The sequence below is a fragment of the Ambystoma mexicanum genome, chromosome 5q (assembly GCF_040938575.1).
Source record: "Ambystoma mexicanum isolate Mex_15411 chromosome 5q, UKY_AmexF1_1, whole genome shotgun sequence".
Taxonomy (NCBI): domain Eukaryota; kingdom Metazoa; phylum Chordata; class Amphibia; order Caudata; family Ambystomatidae; genus Ambystoma; species Ambystoma mexicanum.
In genome coordinates this window covers 1,179,205,180-1,179,230,276 of record NC_090933.1, presented here as the reverse complement: position 1 = coordinate 1,179,230,276, position 25,097 = coordinate 1,179,205,180, and the positions used below count along the sequence as shown (strand labels likewise).

At 45.3% G+C, this 25,097-nt stretch overlaps 1 protein-coding gene across 4 annotated transcripts in view; it reads left to right on the top strand.

Moving 5' to 3' along the window:
* FAM135B (family with sequence similarity 135 member B) overlaps window positions 1-25,097 on the top strand; it is a 1,878,784-nt gene that overhangs the window by 1,387,181 nt on the left and 466,506 nt on the right. For all 4 annotated transcript variants that reach the window (XM_069621672.1, XM_069621675.1, XM_069621673.1 and 1 more), the window contains one exon: window positions 23,966-24,092. In XM_069621672.1, the coding sequence (XP_069477773.1) occupies window positions 23,966-24,092 (127 nt within the window). The remainder of the gene's footprint in view (window positions 1-23,965; window positions 24,093-25,097) is intronic.

The window sequence follows — 25,097 nt, the reverse complement described above, 5'->3', positions numbered from 1 at the left end:
GATGGTGGGATAACACAGGAATTAACTATATCTATATCTATAGTCAGTCTGGTGTATATCAACAATAACTAATATTTATCATGTAGTCTAAAATTCAAAACATTCCTGTTTCTTAAGATGCCTACCTTGTATTTCAGAGAAGTGCTTAATCGATCACTGTGAATATAGCTAATGATAGTGGTGGTGAGTAAACCCTGTAATGAATACAGTAACATAGTAATGATGAGGATTAGGTGGAATCTTAATTGTAAGGGATAAGTATATATTTTTATGCACGTATGACTGTATTTAGAAACTCACCTATGGTGGGTGTAGATCGGGAATACCTAAGGGATGGTTCCTGCATGTCAATTCAGCATCTGTATGGGAGCGAGGGGTCCTCAGGCCCCCTCGCGTCGTACGCTCCTCAGTACAAGGCTTTGACCACGTGCCTCCGGTAGTGGGATTTCCCCTTGCCCTTATGTAAAGTTAACCATGGTTGACTGCTGCATAGATGGGACTACTAAGCAGGACACGGGGCATCCATCTTTTGTGCCCCCTTTCGCCTCCATCTTTGGGTAAACAGGCATCATTGCGATAGTACAGCAATGCTCAACTCCCCTTCCACCGCAGCAGCCAAGGACAGAGACACACACACAGGGCGCACAGACAGCTGGCTGACCCCCACCCTTGCACTCCCCCTGCAAAGGAAAGCTCTGCGCTTCCATTCTCACGCTGAAGCTGGAGAAAGTTGCAACAATCAATATGCTACAGTTTTCTTCCTCTGAGATCACTGTTCGTCTGAGAACCGGCATGTGAACCAGGATGAGCTAAGCACTTTCTGCTCGATTCGTCCTCATAAACGTGCAAGCCACCCACACCATTAGAACAATTTATTGCCATCTTGACCCTGCACCCCCTGTAAGGTATTTCTTTCAAGTGCCAGGCCCTCGCCTGTGCTGCGAAACTCACCCAATACACTCCTTACTAACCTTAAGCACTTTTACTTACTACTATATATGCTTTTACTTGTACTAATGAGTGTGAAATCTAGGTAAAAATGCGAAACATAGCATGATTCTTCGACATGCACAATAAGGTCAAGGCCTCCAATTAAAGCCACAAATGACCCAATTGTACTGACAATAATCATTGTGTGTGACTTATGTAGAAATGTGACAAGTAGCATAAAATGTTTTAAATAATTTGTTATTTAGTGTGTAACATATTAGCTTAGGTAGTGACCACAGTGACCGGACCCATGGGGGAACAATTGTGTTCAAGCAGGATTCTAGTGTGCTACCTCTCAATATGAGGTGTGGGACTATTTGATTAAAGCTCAAAGTGAGATTTTTGCCATAACGTGTGTGGAATTTGTGTATCTTACCTCTAAACAGGATTCTCAATGCCGTTCTTGGTGGTCAGAACAGGCATACTCTGAATCCAAAATGGCTGCTATTTATCAGACATCATTGATCTGTGACGTCAATATGTGATGACATCATCGGGTAAATGTAAATATTGAGATTATAAAAAAAGATAGTATGTGCAGTATGACTCTAAAGGTTAACTGCTACAATCATTTATTAACTTATTTATTTTTCATTTATAAGTAGTGCCCAGACCCGAAGGTATCACAGTGCTAAAGTTATTAGGACGTGATAATTAGGCAAACTATCTCTTTGGTTTGATTTGTTGTTAAAAGTAAAGGTTATCTGACGTGAGTACTAAAGCTACCAGTGGCTAAAATGTCCAAGCACACAGGTGTATAAAGGCTGTGAAGTCAGTTAGATAAGTTGAGGAGAGAGTGCCTAAGCATAAATCATACACTCAATTCACCATAATTATGCATCATTGAAATGAAACATACTTATATACAGAAATGTGATGTTGTCTATATCTCACTCCCACCAAATGTAGATTTACTGTGGTATGGGTACGCCAATCTACACAGGTATTTGCTGCTACTGCACACAAGGCCTCAATGAGTCAGAATGTGCAATGGGGAAACTATTTGGTTAATTTCTATAAAGTATTTTGGCCTGCTGATCTCACGCCATGATTGTTTGTGCTCTTATTAAAATTAACTGGGGAGTATACCACTTCCCGTCCTGGGAACTGTTATGATATGATATGATATGATATGATATGGCATTTTTAAAGTGCCTATACACAAGTGTTTCAAGGCACGACGAGGCAAGGGAGGGGGAACAGAGGGAGGACAAACGGCGATCCTACTAGGCCAGGTGTCATTGAGATTGCGCAAGTGCATGGGAGGGGGAAGGAGGAGAAGTGCGGCGGGAAAGGGGAGAGAGGACAGCGCAGTACATGGGATAAGAAAATAAATAACAATAAGTAAAAGTACGGCCAGCAGGTGGCAAGTGCAAGGGTAAGTGCAGACATCAGGTGTTAAGTGCTGGAAGTGGGACTGTAGGGATACAGAAAACAGTCCTCAAGGGCGGTGGTTGCCAGGAAGGCAGTACAGGAGTGCGACTGGCGGGGGAGGGGACCTGGGCCCGAGATCAGAGGGTGGTCAGTAACCAGTGCAGTTTCAGTGTCAGCCAGGAAGTCAGCAAATGAAAGGAGGAGAAAAGGCAGAAGCAAAGAGAAAGGTTTTAAGGTGCTTCTGGAACCAAAGATTATTCTCCTCAAGTTTCAGGGAGTCAGGGAGGCTGTTCCAGAGGGAAGCCCCAGCAGAGAAAGAGATCAACCACCAACTTGTTGCTTGGAGAAGGGACTGACCCTGAGGGAGTTATTTCATGCCTGCATTTTGTTGATCCACTAGTCCCTTCCTAGTTTCTGACCTTGGTTCTAGCTGTGAGCTACTGGCTGAGCTCAGCACACGTTTCTAGAATACAGGTGTTTTGGAAAATTCAGAAGCCTTGCTAATTATAAGACCTGCTGCAGCCTCTATGTTTAGGAACATGACTGCATCTTGGTTCATTCTTCATGATGGTGCACCCTGCATCTCTTAAATGCTAATGGTTTTAGGGGCTGCACCTACATGTGGCTATGTTCATCATGCCTACTTGCAAATATTCTTCTTGCCTGTGTGCAAATGTACTTCATGTCTATGTGTGAGTGTTGTTCATATCTATGTCCTCTTCATGTCTATTTGTACTTCTGTCTGCTATGTGTACATTGTTTGTATGTGTGTAGCATATAGTTATTTTCTATCTCTCTATATAGTAACAACTATGTTTCACCCTACTGGTCACACCATCTATTCTATTCATAACAACATCTTCATGGTCTCAGTTAGCCTTTTCTTTCACTGCTAGGCTTTTGGGGCGGTCGGACTGTCTCAGCTGTTATTTGTTCATACCTGAACACTACTGATGAGGTGTAGCGATAGGAAGTGGTGTTTGCATTCTCATCTGAACAGTGGTGGTAGGTATTACCTGCAAATTCCTCTTCCCCATTATAGCAGCACTGGAAGCCCGGTCACCTTAGCACAGTCCCCCAGCAGTTGTCCTATGAAATGGGCTTGAAAGAGCACACCCTTTGCAAAAGGACTAGCTTAACATAAGGGTGCAGCATACCAAAAGGGCCTGTCATGCTATTCTCAGGGGAAGTGGGAGGAGTTAGGTTAGACAGAGGAAGCTCAGCATAATTGGAGGATGATTCCAAAATCTTGTTTCTCCATATTTCTCTTTCTTTCCAGTCCCTTTCAGATTCTTTAGTCAAAATCTGTTTGGGCATGATGTAGGAAGGCAAAGACCACATGTCTCAAGATAAGGAATTAGACCATCAAGAGTTTGTACACTTTTTTAGTTCAATCACCTGCTCGGCTTTTGCCTATAAAAAGGAGGTCTCCCACTCCTTCAATTTACTTTTGAACAAACATGTATGGAAGAAATGATGTATACCTCATTTGGGAGGGTTCACGTTTCCAAAGCCCTCATCCATGAAGGTGAAGAAGAAGTCCAAGGCAGAGGCTAGCTCTGCTCCCTACCAACTCCCAGGCTGCATTCAGCGTGACTCTTGCTGGAGACCAGGATCTGCTACTCTGCATCAAACCTCCCTTGGGTGGGAGAGCAGAATCCAAATGGACTCATGCAGTTCTCGAGCCCCAATAGTGGGTCTGATAGTAGCTGGAGGACCAGATCAGCCAAAGATTTGTGGATCACATTACATCCCTTTTGAGGGTATAGCCTTCCCGCAGTCCACATTACCACAAAATGTGAAAGAGGCATATTTGTTTTAGCTGTATCTTTTTTATCTTTGTGATTGGATCATGGTTGGTTTGTAGAAGTGTGGGGATGAACACGTGGTTTATCCACACGCATCCTTATCTTCCTGCAGAGCAGAAGTCATTTTGTCATAAGATGCTTCCTCAGCAGAGTAACAGTGCTGTAGTCGAAGTGTCAGTGATCTTCAATAAAGGAGGAGGGTATTGAGATCATTTAAAAAAGCAGGTAAGCACCACAACATTCCTGGCCTGTGAAATTCAGCACCATGGGCCATGAAGTGGCATGAAGGATCTGGAGATTTATCAAAAAGGCTCAACAATGGCTTGGGGAGGAGATACAGTATCCCATCTGCTTTCATAATAGTGAGTTGCTGTGAAGCCCATTCTGGGGCACCAGGACAAGGGGTGTCCTCCTTATGCACTTCCACTTCAAAGTGCGTGGCAGGCACATTCTGAGTTCCTTTACCTCCAATGGCAGCAACCTAGCTCCAGTGCATGCACATTGATGACAATGTTTGGTGAAGATGGTTTTAGGATAGACCTCTCCTCTTCTTATTTTATGTTTATTTATTGGATATGTGTAAGGTGCCGATACAACAAATGGTGTTTCAAGGTGGCACAAGAAAAAAAAGGGAGGCTTCAAGTGAGTAGATAACAATAAGGGTTCTACTAGGCCTTGTCACATTCCTGTCGTGCAAGTGCAGTAACACGAAGTGCAAGTGAGAAGGGGGAGTGACAGGGAAGAGCAGGCAGGAAGAGAGAAAGGGAGAGGAGAAAGAAGGATGGAGGAGTCCACATGCTAAGTGCAAGGGGGAGCATGAAGGGGGGCTGGTGCCATGTAGAACTGAGTCACTGAGCCAGACAGGGCATTAGCAGGGGAGGCGGAGTGGGAAGGAAGAATGGAAAAGGAGGGTCTTGAGGAGCTTCCTGAACTTAAGGAGATCCAGCTCAAACCTGAGAGAGGCAGGGAGGCCATTCCAGAGGGACGATCGAGCAGAGGAGAGATTTACCTCCCCCAACTCTCTGCTTAGAGAAACATCTTATCTGCAGAGAGTTTGAGCTAAACAACTAAGGGCTATAACCGAGAGGTATTTAGGGAGAGAGAGTTGGATGTAGCGGGGGTCCTGGGCCATAGAAAGCCTTGTGGATGATGCAGAGGGTTTTGAACATGATCCTAGCAACAACCGGGAAACAGTGGAGACATTTTAGGTCAGGAACTATGCAGCCCCTTTGTTAGGCAGGATCGTATGCAGAACCCTTTGAGTGCACTTCAACAACCCTGACATCCTGGCAATAGGAACCCAACCTTTGGTATAAGCTTGTAATACACAGGTTGGTAGTGTGTTGAGCAGCCAGACTTATCCCAAGAGGGGTCAATGTGAGCTGTAGGGGAGTTACACAGAGATTCACAGTGACAAGTATTTAAATAAACACTTACACACAAGGTTTCTTGAATAAACAATTATCAATTTACTTATCAGTCAGTTAGAGTAAGTCTTATTCAGAAAATAGCAATATAATAGTAACACTCAAATACACATCAAAACACACACTCTTAATTTTCTTAAATCAGTAAAGACCCTTTTGGGATGGCCCACAGTCAGAGCCTACACCCTCAGGTGACTTCAATAGCTAGGTTGCTGGGGACATTAATATCTTACTGTTGCATTTACATTATTCTTAGAAATTGGTTAAAGGAAAAGGTTATTAGAACATTCAAGAGACCGCAAATATTCTTAAGCCGGCAAATACGTTTTGGATTCCCAAAGCAGACTCATTCAATGTAATAGTCTAAGCCAAAGTCAATGGGGAAAAGTCTTATATGAGCTGATGCACTTCTGGTAGGTAAGTAAGAAAGGTATCTGCACAATGTTTTAGAAGCCTTTGAAGAAAAGAAGAATCAATATAGGGCCACAAGCTGTTTAAGGTTGTGAGTAGTGGAAGATGCAAGCAACTCTAAAATGAGAGGTAAGGTCTCTCAGACTTTACACTACCTTTGTATTGAAGAAAAAGTGCAGCAGATGACTCCTGTTCCTGTGCAGCTCAGCTGATCTCACTGTTCCAGGCCTCAGTCATGGGGACAAGGCCGAGGTCTTCTGGGGACTCCTGCACTGCAATGCAACGGTCACCGCTCGCAACCAGCAATCTTTCCAACAAGTGGCACTTCAGTGTTTCAGCTCCTTGTGACTACCGCAAATAATAACACCATGGGTATTGTCTGTCAAGATGAACTTTTCTTGCATCTGGGGTTCCGCACTCAGTTGAGGGGGCTCAGGCTCCTGGGAGTCCAGATGATCTTCCTGGAGCTCTTGGCCAACTTAAAAACAATACACACAATCTGGTGTTCCTCTCTCTAGCATTTCGGTTTCTTGCAGCAACTCTGTGGAAATGCAACCAGCTCTGAGACAATGTCCAGGTGGCTTACTTTGGAGTTGATTGGTCCCATCAACTCAAGGGGACAATCCGTCCTTGCAGGATTCTTGCTTCACTGTCGATACAAAATTGGAGATTCTGTACGGCAGCAGGGCTTCACTGGGCAAACCAATGGTCCAGGAGTTGCAGCAGGCTCCCTCTTCAAGTTCTTCTTCAGTTCCTGTCACAACCTTATCCCTACCATATGGTATAGGGACCCGAAAGACTCTATTTGTCCCCCCTCGTATCCCTTGGAGCCATTCCTGGCGCTGTTGGCATCAGAGGCGCATGCTAGGATGGGGTTTCAATGGGCAATGGACAAGAATGGCTGCCCCCATGAGGACTAATGGGGAACTAGCGATCTAGCTTCCAGGGTGGGGCCGCCCCATAGAAACCTGGGATACCTGCTGGCTATTTAAACCATGCCCGATTAGAGGCAAGCGCTTCGCAGTTTTCTGCTCTTGCAGCGTGACGTTCACCGGGTCCTGCTCAGCATCCTGGCCTGCACGGGCGAGAGAAGACAAGAACCATCGTCATCCTTACCTGCCCGCGGCACCCTCATCAACCGAAGCCTTCCAACCTCCATCATCTTCCTCCGGCATCATCTCTGGAAAGGAGAGCGTGAACGAGACATTGTGTAACCTACTTACCAGTCCACCTGGTAGGCCTTCTTCATCAGCCCTTCAACCATCGGCTTCAGGTTCCGGTGGGCACTTTCTTCTCGGATTCTTCCATTACCTGTAGGAAAGACAATAGCATAGATTAGCCAATTGCAAGGACGCTCGCAGCGCCGCTTGGCGCCACCATCCTCACCTCCTTGAACTCTTCTCCAGTATCCACTCTCTGCCTTCAACATCTGCAAGAAAAGAGGAGAAGATTACTTGGTGCTTCACCAATACAGACATTACTCTCATCTTAAAGACTTACCTGAAAAGTGGAGTTGCGGCTGGTCTGGACTCTGGCCCATGCCAGTGAAGGAACTCCGCGGAACGGGCCACTAACAACGCGCCCTGCCCAGCGGGGCAGGATGGAGAGCGCATCTTCATAGAAATCAAGGTGAGAGAAGTCCCCAAGGGAACTGCAAGGGGAATCCGGGAGGTGGGTCTTCAGAGAAGGCACAGAGTCCCAGAGAGCATTTCGGCCAGTCGAGGGGCGTCCCCATGGATACAAGGTGAGCGTTACAGTTCCTTCATCCAGCTGTCGACTCTGCCTTCAATGCCAAAAACCTCTCCTTTTATTCAGTTCTCTCCCATTCATGCCAGCCTAGCTGTCAGTCACCCAGCAGGGCGGCTGTACTTGCCAGACACTCAGCCGGCCAATCACTACAGAGTGCATTTGGGTCTCCTAGGAGACTCAGCACAGGGAGATTTGGGCACCTCCCTCACTTCCTGCCTACCCCAGACACCTTGTAGACAGAGGCAGGCTTCACAAGGGACCAAACCTGGTTTGGCGCACAGAGTAAATCTCAAGAAGGACCTTTCCACAAAGAAATAGCGAAAAAAGAAGACCAGGGCCATTTTGAATAAAAATGGCACCCTTGGGTGCTTTACTGCAGCTGCGAACAGAGCCCGCGGTAAATGCACGCCACAGTAGTTTAAAGTAAACCACTGCCACAGCCATTCATTGAGGAACGGGTAACATAAACATTTTGCATGAGAAGCTAGACAGCAGGGATATTAAGTAACCCCTCCAGCACCCTATTGTAAGATAGTATGTTCTGGGTCTAGAAAGTTACAAATGTAAGTAAAGTCAATTTCACTTTATTGCTCTGGACAACAGTAGTTTATCCCAGAGAAGGTAGTTAAACCACTGGTAAGTCTGAAAGACTTCCCTGTGTCACTGCACTGAAGGTACTGTGTGACACAATGTAAAAGATGATGCCTATGGAGTTTGTCAGACTCCACAACCAAAAGAAACACGAGTTCAAAATCACATTAAAATACATGAGAGAGTGGGAAAAAAGGGTCTCACTCTCTCCAGGTAAATAAATCAAGTCCTCAATATCCAGCAAAGTTGCTGGGGGTCCCTAAGGTGGAGGGAATTAGCACATTTCTGAGAATTATCCCTAACACCCTAGGCTTGAGGCCAAGAATAAGTCTTGCAGTCCTAGTCTGGATTAGTTGGAGCGGTCAAAGGGAGGATACAGGACGATTGAGGAAGATGTTGTTGCAGTAGTCCAACCTAGAGACGACCAGAGCTCTGGAGACATATTGAGTTTCTGGGGGTAGGGGGAGAAGGGGAGGAAAGGGAGCATGTCTCTGATAGCGATCCTTCTTGGCAAGGTCTGCAATGTGAGGAGAGAGAGGAGTCAAAGTTGACACCAAGTTTTTTGCCTCACAAGATGGGGAGGGTAGGGCGCCCATCCAGTGCAGTCAGACGATAGGAGGGAAGAAGGGAACTGGGGTCTCAATAAGAAGGTTTTCACTCTTACTGACATTGAGGCAGATATCATTGGCAGGAAACTAGGACTGAGCAGCAGTGATACATGTCAAGGATGAGAGAGCAGGAAGAGGAGGTAGTGGAAGGAAGCTTGATGGAGAAGTTGCATGGTGTCTGCATACCACTTGAAGTGAGGAGAGAAGTGGGAGATCAGGTGGGCCAGAGGGGTCTAAAGATGTGAGGCATGCAGGTTGGGTTTAGACACGTAGTTTATTGTAGGCAAACCCCAGACACAGCAGGTAACTTCTCTAACTGCCCAACACAAAACCTGGAACCTTGGACATAGGTGAACAACCTAAGGCTACGTCCAAGATTCCATGCATTCCAATACATAACATTACAACACTTCCCCCTCTCTTAGCAATTACAATAAATGAACAATTTAACAGAACAATTTACAGAACCCCACAATGCCTGGCTGTGGCCAATTTCATTCAAACTCTAGCACACACTACGCACCCCGTCCTCACTCACATATGCTCACAGGCAACTGCCAATGACAGTTCAATTCTTAGAACCACCCAACACATAATCCTTAAACTTTACCGGAAGCATCCTTTTCCGAATGGGGTGGCCGCTATCACCGAAGGACACCTCTACTCCATTCTCGGTTTGCACCTCCCTCCATGCTCACGCTCAACCAGACCATCACCTCTCCCCAGCCCTATCTGCCCATCACTCCATCACTCAACCTCTCCACCTCACCACCACCATGTACCCTCTCACACCCACACACAAGGGTATCAAAAGTATTTCCTATTTTTATCACAACAACACACCTTTTTCTCGACTTGGAGCCGTCATCCAACTTCACATATCCCCCACCCACCTTTACTACATGTCGGGGATCCATATACATCCTGGACCCCTTGGGCACATGCCTAGGATTCTTTATCTGTACATGATTGCCCACAGACACAGAAAGGTGCTTCCTTCCCCCACATGCTCGATTGACTTTCTCCTGTCTCTGGCGAGCTCTTGTCAATACCCCCTGCATGTCCACCTCCATACGCACACCTCCACCCAGGATAACAACTCTAAACTTAGATCCTGGTTTCGTGCCCCTCATCAGCTCAAACGGTGAACATCCCAAAAACAATGAAGGTGTATACCTATAAGCCGTGAGAGCCTCCAACAAAACATCCCTCCAACACAAACCATTCAATATGGCCAACTGCACTGCACCTTTCACAAACCTATTCATCCTCTACCAAACCGTTCACAGCGGGGTTATACAATGCAGTTCTGTGATGACGTATCCCCAGGTTTCTTAGGAACTCTTGCATACACTCAGAAACAAATTTCACCCCATTATCAGTTACTCCCTCCCTATCGAACACCTTGCTGAGGAATGCCACCACCTTCTCTGCAGTTACACTCTCCAATGAGGTTGCTTCTACCTAAGGCCATTTCCCAACATGTCCATCGGTCCCATGATGTTGACTACTTTCGACCACACCTCTCCAGGTACCTCGACTGGACATATCGATAGCACCCTGGGTGCCTTTTGTCGCTAACCGCACACGTGACGCACTCTTTTACCACCTCCTCCACATCGCTGTCCATTCATGGCCCCCAGTACGACTCCCTCAGCCTCCTTTATATCAATGAACCGCCCAAATGCCCCTCACATGCCGTATTAACCAACCTGCATGTCATATTTAGAGGAGGTACAAACCTTTGACCTCTAGTAACACCCCATGTGCCCTCTGACAACTCATTCCATACATGCCGGTATCCTTTGTCCAAATCCTTGTGAACACATCCACACTTAAGACCATCCCTAATTTTTATCAAGGTAGCTTCAGCAGCGCATTCCTTGTCCCACTCCTGTTTGTCAATCCCTGGAAACACACTTTCCACCCTGGTAAACTCTTCCCAATCAACTTGTCCATCTTTCTCCTCATTCCCTGGGCTGGGAAAACTTGACAAACAGTCGGCAACAGCATTCCTGGTACCTGGAATATACACCACCCTGAAATTGTATACCTGCATGTCAACCATCCACTTAGAAATTCTAGGGGAAGCATTTGATAAACCCTTGGTGGTCAAAACATAGATAAGGGGTTTATGATCAATTCGTAAAATATACGGAACACCCCACAACAACGTTCTGAAAATCCAGGAAGCCCATATTGCAGCCAAAGTTTCCCTTTCAATCACTGCATACCTCCTTTCAGCAACCATCAATACCCTTGAGGCAAATGCTATGGGATGATAGCCCCATTATTCCATTGTTCACGCACTACTCCTATGGCCACTTCACTGGCATATATGGTCAACACAGTTTTGTTCCTAGTTGAAAACATTCCTAAGTATGGGGCATGGTCTACTTCCTCTTTTAACTTCTGAAACTCCTCTTGACAACACTCTGTCCACAAAAAAAAAACACTCTTTTCAATAGAGCCCTCATATTTACTGTCTTCTCTGCATAAGATGCAATGAATCTACCATAATATTCGGTCATTCAAATAAAGGACCTAAGCTGCTCCTTGTTAACCGGGGTAGGTGAGATGTCATCTTGAAAATATTCAATACCAGATATGCCCCCAAAAGGTTTTTGCATTAATCTTTGAAAAACTGCTGAGGCCGATTGCAGGTTGAAGGGCATCCGACAGAAACGAAATGCACGGAACAGCGTCACAAACAATGGCAACAGCCACAAGTCCTCGTGCAGCTCTATTTGGTGGTATGCTGGGGATAAGTCAAAGGTGGAGAAACATGTGGGCTTCCCCACATACGCCAACAATTCATTTATATTGGGCAAAGGGTGTCTGTCCACCCATATATTGGCATTCAAGTCCCTTAAATCCACACACTTCCTCATGCCTCCATCTGCCTTGTGGGCCAACACACCAGGTGTCAACCACTCTGAACTCTTTATCTCTTCTATGATCCTGGATGCTTGGAGCTTCATTAGTTCATCCTTTAACCCCTCCCGGGCCAATACCGTCACCATTCTCACCTTGTGCACACTCAGTACCGCACCTCTTTTGAGTACAATTTTATGTGAAAACCCTGTCAGCTTGCCTAGCTATTCTGAGAATATGGTAGGAAAAGCCTCCTTGAGATGTGCAGCTGTTACTGCCACCTCATTTGACATGCCCTGTCCAGCCCCATCACTTAGTATGGGCACAAGCTTCCCTGGGCGAATTTCAATTTCAAGGGCTGCCTGCTCATCCCAACCTACCACAGAATCGCCTTAATGTGCAATGTGTAATTTCCCTCAAATTCAATTATTGCCCAATAATAACCCAACTCCTTAATGGGGATGCAACCATACGTGCATGGATTAATGTCGGATGGAAAAAGGGTGGACACATCTCTATGGTAACTCGCCTTGTAGAATTCCGGAAACCACGGTGTAGGGGGACCCTGTGTCCACCATCATTTGCACCTGCACACCATTCACTGACAACATGGCCCACTGCCCTTTCTTTTTGAGTGCTGCACTCACACTCAACAACACCCCTTTGTTGGGCTTCTCACACAATGGACCATGATCTACATCACCCACATAACCCACAACAGTTTCAGAGTCTCCATCCAGTTATATCATCTTAACAGTTTGTCTGTTCTCAGTGATACTTTGCATACTCGGGCAAAAGGCCCCCTACCTCTACATTTCCTGCATTCAACATTTGTTGCTGGGCATCCTCTTGCCTTCGTGGCATGCCCCCACTAACCACATTTTCTGCATGCCTCCTTTTGGCCAAACGTCCTGTTGTTGTCCTTCACTCTTCCCTTGTAATATACAGGTCCTCTCTTGGTCACTATGGCATGCACTGTCTCACTTCTGCCAGTCTTTTCTTGAATGCTTCTTTTGGACTCCTCAATAGGCCTTGCTATCTCAATCATGTTCTCTAGAGGAGGACACTTTTTGACCCAAAGTCTTTCCCTCTCTCTGGAGTTACTGGTTTTCATCATTATTTTGTCATGGATGTTTTCATCTAACACACCCGTGAATTTGAAAGATGAGATTAGTGTTCACAACGCAGTTATGTAGACATCAATTCCCTCACCTACATCTTGAGCCCTGGAAAAGAAGTGGTATATTTCCAATACTACTTTTGCTCTTTTTCCAAATCGCCCTTCAAGTTTCTTAAGAGCTGTCTCATATGCCCTCAACACACCCTCACTACCTTCTCCTTCACCATCTCCCAGCGCACGCACATCTTCACCAGGAAGGTGTCTGAATACTCTCAGACCCTCTGTTCCTAGGCAGTTCAGCAGTGCTGCTTCTTTGTCATCGTCAGTGTACCTGGCACCCTCTACTTCCCTCATGTAGACTTTGAATGTGTCTACCAAAAGGTCCCATGGAATTGGAGGTTCTCCCGGGCTGGGAAGGAAGGCTTGGGGTGGTCTGCCGTTGGTCTGCTGCTTCCTGGATGTGCCTTGTAGACGTCCTTCCCTCTGAGAGAGTGCGTGTGTGTGTCCTTTTTACGACTGGAGGACAACACATATTGCTTGGAATGCGTGGATGGGTTGGCAGTGTTTGTTTTTTCTTAACTTGATTGCTTCCTTTTATTGAGACTGTAAGTGCCTGCCTGTGTCTCCCATTACTGCTCTTTGCTTGCTTAATGCACTCTGACAAGGGCATGAAGGGTCGTTGCTGAGCAACGGCTTCCCTTTGCCACACTGTCTCTGTGAGCGTTCTGCCTTGCTTTAGGCCAACCTCGAGGCTCCTCCCCGGGGAAGTCTCTGTAGGAAAATCCTTGTTCCCTATTGCCAGGCACAGCAATCCTGCATGCTTGCTTGAAGGCTTGTCCCTCTTACCTTCTTTGCTTCTCGCTGCCCACTTGCCGACAGGCTAACACTGGGACTGGAATGGGTCCCGATCTGGATGTGGCCCCTACCTCACATGGCCGGCCTGCCCGCAACTACTGCAGACACTGCCAATGGGGTGCAGGTGGGACGTCTGCATTGCCGGGCAGCCTCTCTCTTAACCGGCAGAGGAGGAAGCAGAGCTCGCTGCTTGGCACCTTCGTTCAATGCTGGGCTGCTTTTATCCCTTACCCGCCGATACGGGGAAGCTGCACGCATAGTTGTGCATGGGTTCTGCCACCTAAATCCTTGTCAGCAATGTAAAGATGCGAGGCACGCAGGTTGGGGTTAGACACGTAGTTTATTGCAGGCAAACCCCGGACCCAGAAGGTAACTTCTCTAACTGCCCAACACAAAACCTTGGACCTTGGACGTAGGTAAACAGCATAAGGCTATGTCCAAGGTTTCATGCATTCCAATGCATAACATTACAACAAGGTGCAAGGTAGATGTTGAAGAGCCACAGCTAGAGGAAAGAGCCTTGAGGGACACCGCAGGTGGAGATTGTGGTAGGGGGTAGAAAAGGGCCCAGCTGAACCTGGGAAGGTCAGTCAGAGAGGAATGTGTTCAACCAGGCCAGTGCCAGGCCTGTGATGCCAATGTTGTCACAGAGCCGATGTGTCCGGGTGGCATGATTGACCATGTTGAAGGCAGAGGAAAGATCAAGAACGATAAGAATAGAAGGAGAGTTTGAATCTAGATTTGAGAGCAAGTCATCACGGGTGTTCAGTAAAGCAGTTTCCGTGCCTCTGGTAGCTCTGAAGACAGACTGGTGGTCATGTAGACATACAACAGATTCAGTGTATTGGATACGTTGAGAGATTATCAGCTTCTCCAGGAGTTTGCCCACCAAGTGTGTAATCGAGATAAAGCAGTAGTTAGCCAGGCAGCATGGGTCGGCAGAGGGCTTTTTGAGGAGAGGATGTACACAAGAGTGCTTGAGATATAGCAGGAAGGAGTCAGTGGGAAATGATTGATTAAACAAATTGTACAAGGCTGGTACAAGGAAGGCAATGTAGTCCTTGATAGTTCTGGAGGAGCAGGGGAGCACCTGTTTGGGGGAGACTTTCATAGAAAGGATTAGTCTAGACACCTCATCCGGTCCTCTGGGTGAGATAGAGGAGAGTAGGAGGAAAGCGTGGATGGGGTTTAAGGGAGCCCAGAGAGCTGGGGAGGGAGGAGACAAGGGTGTGGAGGAGAGTGACATTTGGGGCAGGTGGCTGGCCAGTCTGTCGGAGGATGTGCCAGATGCCCACCACTTCCACTCAGTAACTCTGCACTTGCGTTTCAGAGAGGCTAGGTCAGAGTCATACCAAATGTTGTCTTTGGAGGTAGGCTTCATGCGGATCCTCATGACAGGGGCTAGGATGTCCAAGGTGCTGGTGATGACAGGTGAAGATTAGCAATGGCAGAGTCAGTGTGGGAGACTGTGGCAGGAGTGGGAAGGGGAATGAAAGTGTCAGAAAAAGTAGCAAATGGCACTTGCTTCATCAATGACAGAGAAGGAGGCTGGCAGTGCAAGAAGAGGCTTAGCAGAGAGACCTAAGAGATACAGGTGATAGGACGGGAGAGCAGGGTCAGACCAGGAGAGAGGCATAGTGAGAGAGCTGGATATGAGTATGGCTCCTGAGATGAGAGCTTGCAAAGTATGTCCGGCTGATTGTGTCAGACCAGAGGGAAGAATGGTGAGGGAAAGAAAGTCACAGTGACTGCTTAAGAGTCCAGTGTCCGAATCAGTAGAGTCTAGGTGACTATTGAAGTCTCCTAGGAGGAGAAGCTTTCAGGTGGAGGCAAGAAGAGAAGAGGTGATGTCAGACCACTCCTTGAGGAAGAGGGATACCAGCCCATGTGTCCAATAGATGGTGGTGAGAGTCAACAAGAGGGTTGGAGAAACACCAGTCCTGCAGTTAAAGCATTCGGAGGAAGAGTACATCTTAGTAGGAATTATAGTATCAAGGAACCATTCAGGGAAGATTTCACAGCCACTCCAACTCCAGAGGGGTTTGCCTTGGCTTAGAGAGGATCTTGTAGCCATCAGGGAGGAGTGTGTTAAGAGAGCTGGCAGTGAATTACATCTCAGTGAGAGCAAGAACATCAAGATCAACGTCTTCAAGAAGGAGACAGTTATCAGAGGAGTGTTTAGCAGCAGAGCGAGAGTTGAGGGTGGCTAGGTTCAACTAGTTGCCACCTTTGAATGTCTTCAGAAGAGGGGTAGAGGGGTGTGGTACATCTGTCAGTGGTGGAGAAGTGGCAAGAGGGGTGGCAGATAGAGGAGTGCAGGAGAAGAAAGGAAGTTGATGAGAGACGGAAGGCACTTATCAAAAAGGAGGAAGTTGGGCTGAGAGCCCTCAGCCATGACAGTCCCATTCTAAGAGAAATGAATGATGCACCTAGAGGATGAGAAGCATGCCAAGAATACTTCCCATCTGGTGCCACCACTAATTAGTGAAGAAGAGAAATGAGAGTGGACTGAGCCCATGTGGAGAGGCCAAAGGTCTGGAGAAGGGGCAACAAAGAGGATGTCTGTGCCATTGTGCCTGGAGGAAGCATTAACGTAGCTGTCAGCGATGGGCAAGCCTGTATTGGAGACCAGGAGATCTTTTTTGAACTTCTTCGTTCCAGACTTCGAGAGAGAAGTAAGATAGGTAATAGAGTAGCAGTTAGAGTAAATAGGAGGGATGGAGACCACCATGGAGGGAGAGAGCAGAGAGATGGAAACGGGGAGAGAGAGACAGATGGAGAAACTGCACAATGCATGACAAACTCAGCAGGTGGCCTTGCAGTTGGAGAGCTACAAACCAGGCAGGCGCACAAGACATTGCAGGTTGCCAAAAACAGGGTATAGCGCTGCTCCAGCAATTTGTATTTATTTATTTGTATAGCGCGCCTGGCCCAAAGGGGGAATGCCCCCAAGGCCAAGCATGAGAGTGGAATGATCCACAGTGACTCTTGATGGTAAGGGAGATGCGAGATTCCATGAGTCAGAGGAAGCATGGACCTCACACTGTTCCAAAGGTGTAGCCCTTTGGGAGCAGGCCAAACATTTGGTGCAGTGAGCAGAGTACTATTCCGGCAATGAAAATCTGATAGCTCAAACTTCTAAAGATGTGAAAATCCAGTGGAACGGGCCAAGGTTCTCTTCCCCGGCCATACATCCGGGCACCCTTCTGCAGTACCGACCATTCCTGATTACTTAAGCTGGGAGATGCTGACCCTCAACCCCTTGATGTGGACAAGAGCTCACTAAGCAAAGCAGTGTTTGTCATCAAAACTGCCTTGTGGACCATGCCAACACCTTCAATTGAGGGGGCGGGGGAGGCCTTCTGATTCCCGTTTTCTTGCATCCACTTTCAGAAGACGGGACCTGCAATGAATTGCTGTGTCAAGCCGGGGGCTTGGCTTATTTACTTGTTCCCTGAATAAAGTGTAAGGGACCTCCATCTGCACCACTCAGTTCTTCTGGCCTGGTAGTATGCCAGTTAGAGGAGAACTGGCACTCCCACCAGGATGCCGCCACTACCCTCAACTCAGCTGTGACGTCAGAGCATGGGACCATGCAGGCGTTGCTAGTGCCTAGCATCAGCATTCACAGTCCCAGGAGCAGTCACGACATAGACTTTCTCTTCATACCTGTAAGTCGAGCGTTTCTCCTGACCGCTCCACTTTGCTCAGGGTGCGCTCTCTAATCTTTCTCAGGGTCTGCTACTGAAAGGAGCATTCAAAAAAGAGCTCACATTGGTTTCCACCAATGCCTTCTGTCTTCACCTCCCTGATAGAAGAGTTTGGGAAAGACTGTATTCCCACCAGAGGACCACATGATTTATTTTTGTTCTTGTAGATGTCTAAACATTAATTGAAGATAGAGGGGGTGTCCCTCTCACTTTAAAGACAGGTGCCACAGAGTATTCTTCTAAAGCAAGTCTCCTGTAAGGGGTCCAAACCCTAACTATGTGACATCACACCGAGAGTACCTTGCAAGAAATGGAGGGGACAAGAAAGAGAAGAAAACTATCACAAACGAAAGATTGTGCAACCCTTGTCCAGTCCTATCCTCCCTTTCAGGCTACTCAAACCTGCACACTTTTTCATCTTGCTAGTTTCATAGTGTCTTTAGTGGTCAGCACCCTATTGCGAGGCTGCTTCTGAAGCACTATTCCGTAAAAGACCTCCAGGTATGATCCATTTGGCTGAAGAATCAAAGTAGCAGTATCCTTCCAAGTGTTCCACATGGCGGCTGTGGAGCCAGGAAGTCACAGCACTGATATCCCTCACACATGTCTTAGTTAGGCCCTGCTCACAGAGCTGAAATTGGTGTGGTAACACATTATATTTGGCTTTATCATTTTACAATTCCAGCAGTCACCATGCCAAAGCATGCTTTGTGTGCCACCAGCCTGTTTAGATTACACAATCATCAAAATGTAGATCAGAGGTGCAGACAGATAAAATGCTACTTCTGTCTGCAGGGACCTTGTGTCACAGAAGCTGTCTGGAAGCACAGTTGACCTTCATATCCACTGCAGAGCTTGAATTGTAGATGTCAGTAGACTGGTTGCTGCAAAGCACACACACATGCACTATCATTTTTGGAGCATTTCATAAGTGTGGCTGATTTTATGTTAAAAAAAAAAGTTTGAGCAATCCTGCCCTCACCAGATGGCATTTTGCATTAGGAAGAAATATTTTTCCCACAAATTCCACGTAGAGGACAGACAGTGCAAGCATTTGCCATTTCATATCTAGACAGCACTAGTTATATGTCCCTTATATTCCATTCATCTCATCCACTCCCTTCTGAGGACACAGCATGCTGTAAGCCGCCTGCTTCTGCAATTGAGACATTTTGAAACAACTGCTGCTTTATCGGCCTTTAATGAACAGAACTGGAGTTTGGGCCATGTGCATGGCCCACAGAGACCTCCAGAACAACATACAATTATTGCTACTCTTCATTTAAGAAGCAGAATAGGCGCTCAGACCATATGTATGGTCCACTGAGGCCTTTGTAACACCAGCCAATGGTTGCTTGTTTCAAAATTAGAAATAGACTGCATTGCCCGCCTTTTAGGGTCAAATTGGAGTTCAGACAATCTCTATGGCCAACAGAGGCCTCCATAAAACCAAAAACTATATGCTTGTTTAAAATGTGGATCGGAGCTCTCCATCATGCTCAATACGTTATTCTTTGCTTTGCACCACCAGATTTTTGGATTCAGTCTAAATAGACACATCTGGTGTTCCTTTTTGCTTTTGGGCCCTACATTGTGAAACACTATCCCCTTCATAACCATTAGTAATCATTTAATGTTCTATCTACAACACACTCTTCCTAAATACTCTCCTTCTAGAGCCCTCTGCTCGTCTTCCTCCAACTGTTTATGGGTGAGACATTTTTCTAAGCAGAGATTTGGGGGTAGATCTTTGTCCTCTGCAGGTGCCCCCCTCTGGAACAGCATGCCTGCACTGCTTCCTCTGTGTCTCTTCCTCTCCCCTGCTAACCTCACTTTTCCTCTCCTGCCTCACTCCACCTTCCCTTCCTAACTCTGTTTAGTTTTTACTGACTGGTCGCCTGGTTCACCTTCAGAGCCTCACAGGTCCCAGACACCCCCACCATTATTTGCACTTGCCTCCGGGCCTCTGCACTATGTTAAACTACTGCACTTCAGCATACGCTCTATGAGGGGTGTAACCTCTCTGCACATAACCCAGGGCCCTGCTGGACTGGGCACACTTACCCCCCCTTCCTTGCACATCTGTCTGTACACTTGCATGACTGAATTCTGTCTTGTCCTCCCTTTGTTTGCCCTCCCTAGTTTGTTTGTGTCTGTAACACTTCATGAACTTGCACTAGGAGAAATGCCATCAGGCCTAGTACACTAGTTACGTTGTATTAGATCATTCAGAAACGTCAAGGCCTATAGAATGACTACTGTCTTCCCTTGCTCTCTGGCCGCCTTGAAGCACGCTGAAGCACTTCACTTGTGTATAAGAGCTGTACAAATAAACAATAAATACATGTATAAATAAATAAAATGTTAAGGTAAAAAGTGACAGAACCCTGTACTACAGAAATGGCGCACAGAAATATCTGGCAACCTCTCAGCAGGCTTTACATTCAGTTACACACCCACTCATATGTAACAATCTGACACAATCTCAAGCTCATTATATTGGCATTTTTCCCAGACATTCCTGGCAATGCACATTTATCACTAGCCTGATTATTAAAATGTTCCTGCAAATCTTGTATGTATAATGTCTCCTCACCACTTATGATCTGGAAGTGAACCTCTGGCCTTAACTTCAAACTTGACCTAACTCCCTCTTTATTAGACTCTCTCATCCAAGCTGCCTAAGCTATGGACGTCGCCTCAGCGCTTAACTCTGTATTCCCCCTATGTTTCGACACCACACCTACCATTGCCAGATCAATATCTGGATCTGGATCATGGACTACAGGTTTAGACACACTCTCTGCTGCACATGCTCTTATCTATCCCACTCACATTTCCGTTAGAATATTGCTATAAAATAACCCATCTTTAAAATCCTTTTGCTTGAAGAGAAAATGTGGAATTAAATAAATTGCCAGATTTCCATTCTCCCAGATACATTTGTTTTCTACCAATCTATTTAAATTATGTAGTTTCATTTTTACTGGCCAAATCACAGTCAGGGCTGTTCACTACTTGTTACTAGCAAACCATCTTCATTTTTCCCGTAGTCCATCTATCCGTACCTAACATTTGGTGAGTTTGATCATCCACCAGTATGACACACCACAGCGCCTCAATTCTCTACTATCCATCCCTATCATTAACCACTCTGGCTGCCTCATCAGAGGCTAAAATAACACTCCTCTTTCTCATATTAAGCTCATCTATCCCATAGTTTCACTTCTTCAGTCATCACTGCCCACCGTGTAGCCACCACTGAAATTAGACCAGGGCTTCAGAATATGTCCGGTCACAGTTATTTAATTGTTCAATGCTGGTCACAACAGATAACTAGATCACACCCCAAGATTCAGACACACTAGCAGCTCTTCAAACTGAATGCACTGCATTCTCCCACATCACTTACCCATCTAAATAATAGCAGTGACTCATCAATGACGAAACTCCATCTCTGGTCCTTCCCAAGTTCAACTTCATAACCTTCTTCTTTACACATATTGCTCTTCAACAGCTTGTTTTAGCCCTACTCATAACAATCCTCTATAATGCCTTTAAATATCTTAACCTCTTTTAAATAATTTTGTGCTGTAAATGGTATTTCTGTCCATTGAAGTATTGGCCAAATGACTGGAGATATCAGCCCCATGAGCATGAAATTCCAACTTTTTTCACCACTCACTTGTCACATTCCTAGAAACTGAGTGGATCATATCTCCCCCCTCTCTGAAACGATCAACCCCTGTAGCTCTTGACCCCTTCCTCTTCTTATCCATCATCTCCCTCACTCCCTCCTTTCCATGTTGTTAAACCTGCCACATCCCTGCCATGCATCAATTGTGTGGTGACATGCACCTTAACTTACTTTGATGCACACAACCTGTCTAAGGCATTCCTTAATGTATACAATAACAATTTTCACTTGATATGCTCTTCCCTCAATGTGTTGTGCCAAGTCATGTAACTTTTCCAATCGTATCTGCTCAATCAACTTTTTTAGTCATCTGCTATAAATAAGTACCCCATTTACCGTTGTCCACTCAGCTCCCTTATTCCACTCACCACTCTATTTTCTTTCAATGCGTATGATTTACATGTTAGGTCTCTACTAAATTTTCTAAAATCGTCTATACTTACTAGCCTTTTTTACCTCCTCCCATCCCATTATTCTTTACTATTGCTGAAATGGCAACTATCCTCCTGTTGGCCAAACTTTCCTGGCTTTTGCAAAATCCTTTGCCCCCCAAACCATGAAGTAGCTGGCACCCCATAACCTGCCCACACTGCTTCCATCCTTTATCCTCCCCCTGTCCTCTGGGCTCTTCCCAGACTTTAATCAGAGGCCCACATCCTACTCATTCTAAGGAAAAAACCTAGCTGACCCCAATAACCCTGCCAGACCCAAATCTATCTTTCTACCCTATCTCTAGAATGTCCTCTATTATCATTCCCCTTTATCTTTCAATTGCTTTTGCACTGTTGGCAATCCCTCCCTACTCTTTACTCTCTTGGTTTTTGGCTTCTAGGAGACAGTATTTGCTGGATTAGCATATATGCCCAATCTTTCTTTTACCAGCAATGCAGGACCATAATCTGCAACCCTCATACTATGTTTTACCCCATAAAGGTATCTTCTTGACTCTCTTTTGTCCACGCTCTACCACTCATCACAAGGCATACCAATTTCCCTAATTTATGTTTGTCTATCATCTCACTCATGACAGCACCCACATCATGTTCTCCTTCCCATCCTTAACATTGACCATTCCTCCTACACTACTGACACCTACACTGCTGACATGTAAACCTCTTCTCACCATTAGATTATGTCCCTCAGTCTGTATATATCCAAAACATACATCTACCTCCATCCTTCTAGCACTTCACTGCTCCTTCGCTCATCTCATTCCTTCCTCCTGACACCCTCATGCAACCGCCATTGTACCTGGGGCTTTTACTTCACAAAGCAATCTGAAAGAACAACTTTTCTTTATTTGTACGGCTACATATGGCAGTCTTGACCAACTTAACATCTGGGTAATCTGCTTCTTTTTCAATTTACCACTCTAACAAATTTCTCATTTGTACCCTTGTCCTCAGAAGACATGATTATTGTGCAAGCCTTCTCTTTGGACTCCCTGTTTTCCCCTTTACCCAATCAACAAGGTCATTAAATTCCTATGTGTACCCTCTTCACCATCTTCAGATTCTTGTTCACAAGTGTGCACTTCCTCTGTTAGTGATGATTATCCATACACCACCAATCCCACTTTATATTCATTCCTCTGATATACAAATCTATTGACAGCCTACTCCTCACAATATGGTTAACTAAATATGTAGCAACTCACTCCCTTGTACTACCCACACTCTTCCCTGACATTAAGGCTATCCCTATTTCAAAACCACACCCCTACAAAAGTACCTTCTCTGACATGAAGACGTGCCTGATCTGGTAATTGACATTCCAGTCTCCTCATCAAACCTGCATCCTCTCCCAGGTCCTCTACATAAATGTACACAATGTATTTGAGAATCTGCTATTAAATGTAAATATCAAATAGTGCAACTATTGCTCATTGAATGTTTCCTTCTTGACTCGTTAGTGTTATCCCCTCTCACTGTCCCATTGCTTTCATACTAGACATGAGTAATGTATCTGCACTGCTATTGTTGTAAGATACCCAAACATGTGAAACAAAGACATCCATGTATACACATGTAGAACACTTATTGTCAATGTTCACATTGCTATCCAAACAAAAATATATGAGCTTGCTGAGTCCTGCTGTTGCGGGAGTCTTAACATGGTGTTACTTATGTGCCTTTTTTCCTATTCAACTGTACATCTTATACCATGCTAATGAAACCTAAAATCCTGCTTCTTCTCCATTGGATCTTTTGTGTAAGTGAGTTTAAGATGACTGATCCTCATTGATTTTGCAGAGAAGCTCTACCAGACTGAGAGATGGTGGAATTGTGTGTGGCACTGGATTTGGTGTGGCGGTGAACTCTACCTTTCTTAAATAGTTGTTTTCTACCATATGGTTCAATGTCGGATAGAGACAATTTAGTTCTGTCTGTGCAGTTTATGACAGACTGTGTATTTAGTTCAATATAGTATTCACAAGGATACTTGCTCTTCCTGTTTCTTACATCACCTAATAAACTATGCTTCTTATCGTCTGCATATGTTCGTAAAGATATATACATATTAATATAGTGTAGGTACCTTGCAACATTACGTTTAATCTAAGACTAAGGGGAATGTTACCAAAATAAATCAATCTATTAAATAGTGGTAAACGCTTGTCATAGGGTGTTGTGTAAATGCAAACTGGACTTATTTTGCTCCAAACAAGAAACTATTAGTTTATAACAACTTCACAAAATGCAGTGTGTTCCCTTTTCATCTCTTCACTAATCTTTTCAAAATGTCTTCCAGTTTTACACGACCTGGAAAAGGATCTTGGCTCGGTAAAGGCAGCCAGGAAATCAGTTATGAAAAAACGGTTACACCCCTTCAAAGTATCTTATTTGGTGTGGCCTACTTTAAGTCATCTTCCTCAGAGGTAAGAACTTCCATTGACTCATATAAAATGCATACATTAACCATGCAACATTGTTTTTTCCACTCATCCTGTTATGCATAATATAGATTGAAGTTGTATTATTAAACTTTAGTTTTTTAATAACCTTGGTGAATTGTCCTACTGAGAGATATCTTCCAATGTTATAGATGCCAATGAACTACCAGTTTTGTTAATGTTTCCATCATGGCCACATAGACATTTTGAGGTGGTTATAACAGTTTTGCCGTTCTGGAAAAATTGCTGGGAAAAATGCTGGCAATGCCAGGATAACTGGTGCCAGTAACGGTAGGGGCAATGTGCCGGTATTACCAGCGGGATACTGGCAAACTTATAATAAGGGTCTCAGTGTTCGCAATTAAATGCACAGTGAAGTATTACATTCTACTAGATCCCAAACAAAACAAAAAAAACAGCTCCAGCAAGTTGTTAACATGACAACCCTTACACAGTCAAAACAACCTGTAAACTTTAACTCCAGCATAGACAACCTTGATCCTTTAGTATCACAATCTACTACGTGACATCTCTGACAGCTGTGCTCCGCAACTCACACATCCAAGCTCAGCGAGTAAATCAGGCGCCTACTCCTCTTAATTCAGACATGTACTTCTCATCCTCATACTTTGATCAATGTGCATCCTCGTGATATGGTGTTTTCTCACTTCTACTGGTTTTCTGAAATATTTCTTGAGTGGTGGCTCTCAAAATCCCACCTCCAACTTCCTGCTGAATATTTCTGAAATATATTCTCTATGTTAAAAACAGTTTCTCAGTTATGCTCTCAGTGCTCAGGAACATCAGTGTGTAACTAGTTTGCAGGGCTTCCCTGAAAGTGCGTGCATAAGCCTTCCTCACCACACTGTAAATGTGACACAGAAGTCAAGGCCGCATGGTGGTAAAATCCACATGTTTACTTGAAACAACACAACGGATGGCGTTTATTGTCTTTAACAAAGATGAACAGACCACGTTTAAAGTGGGTAC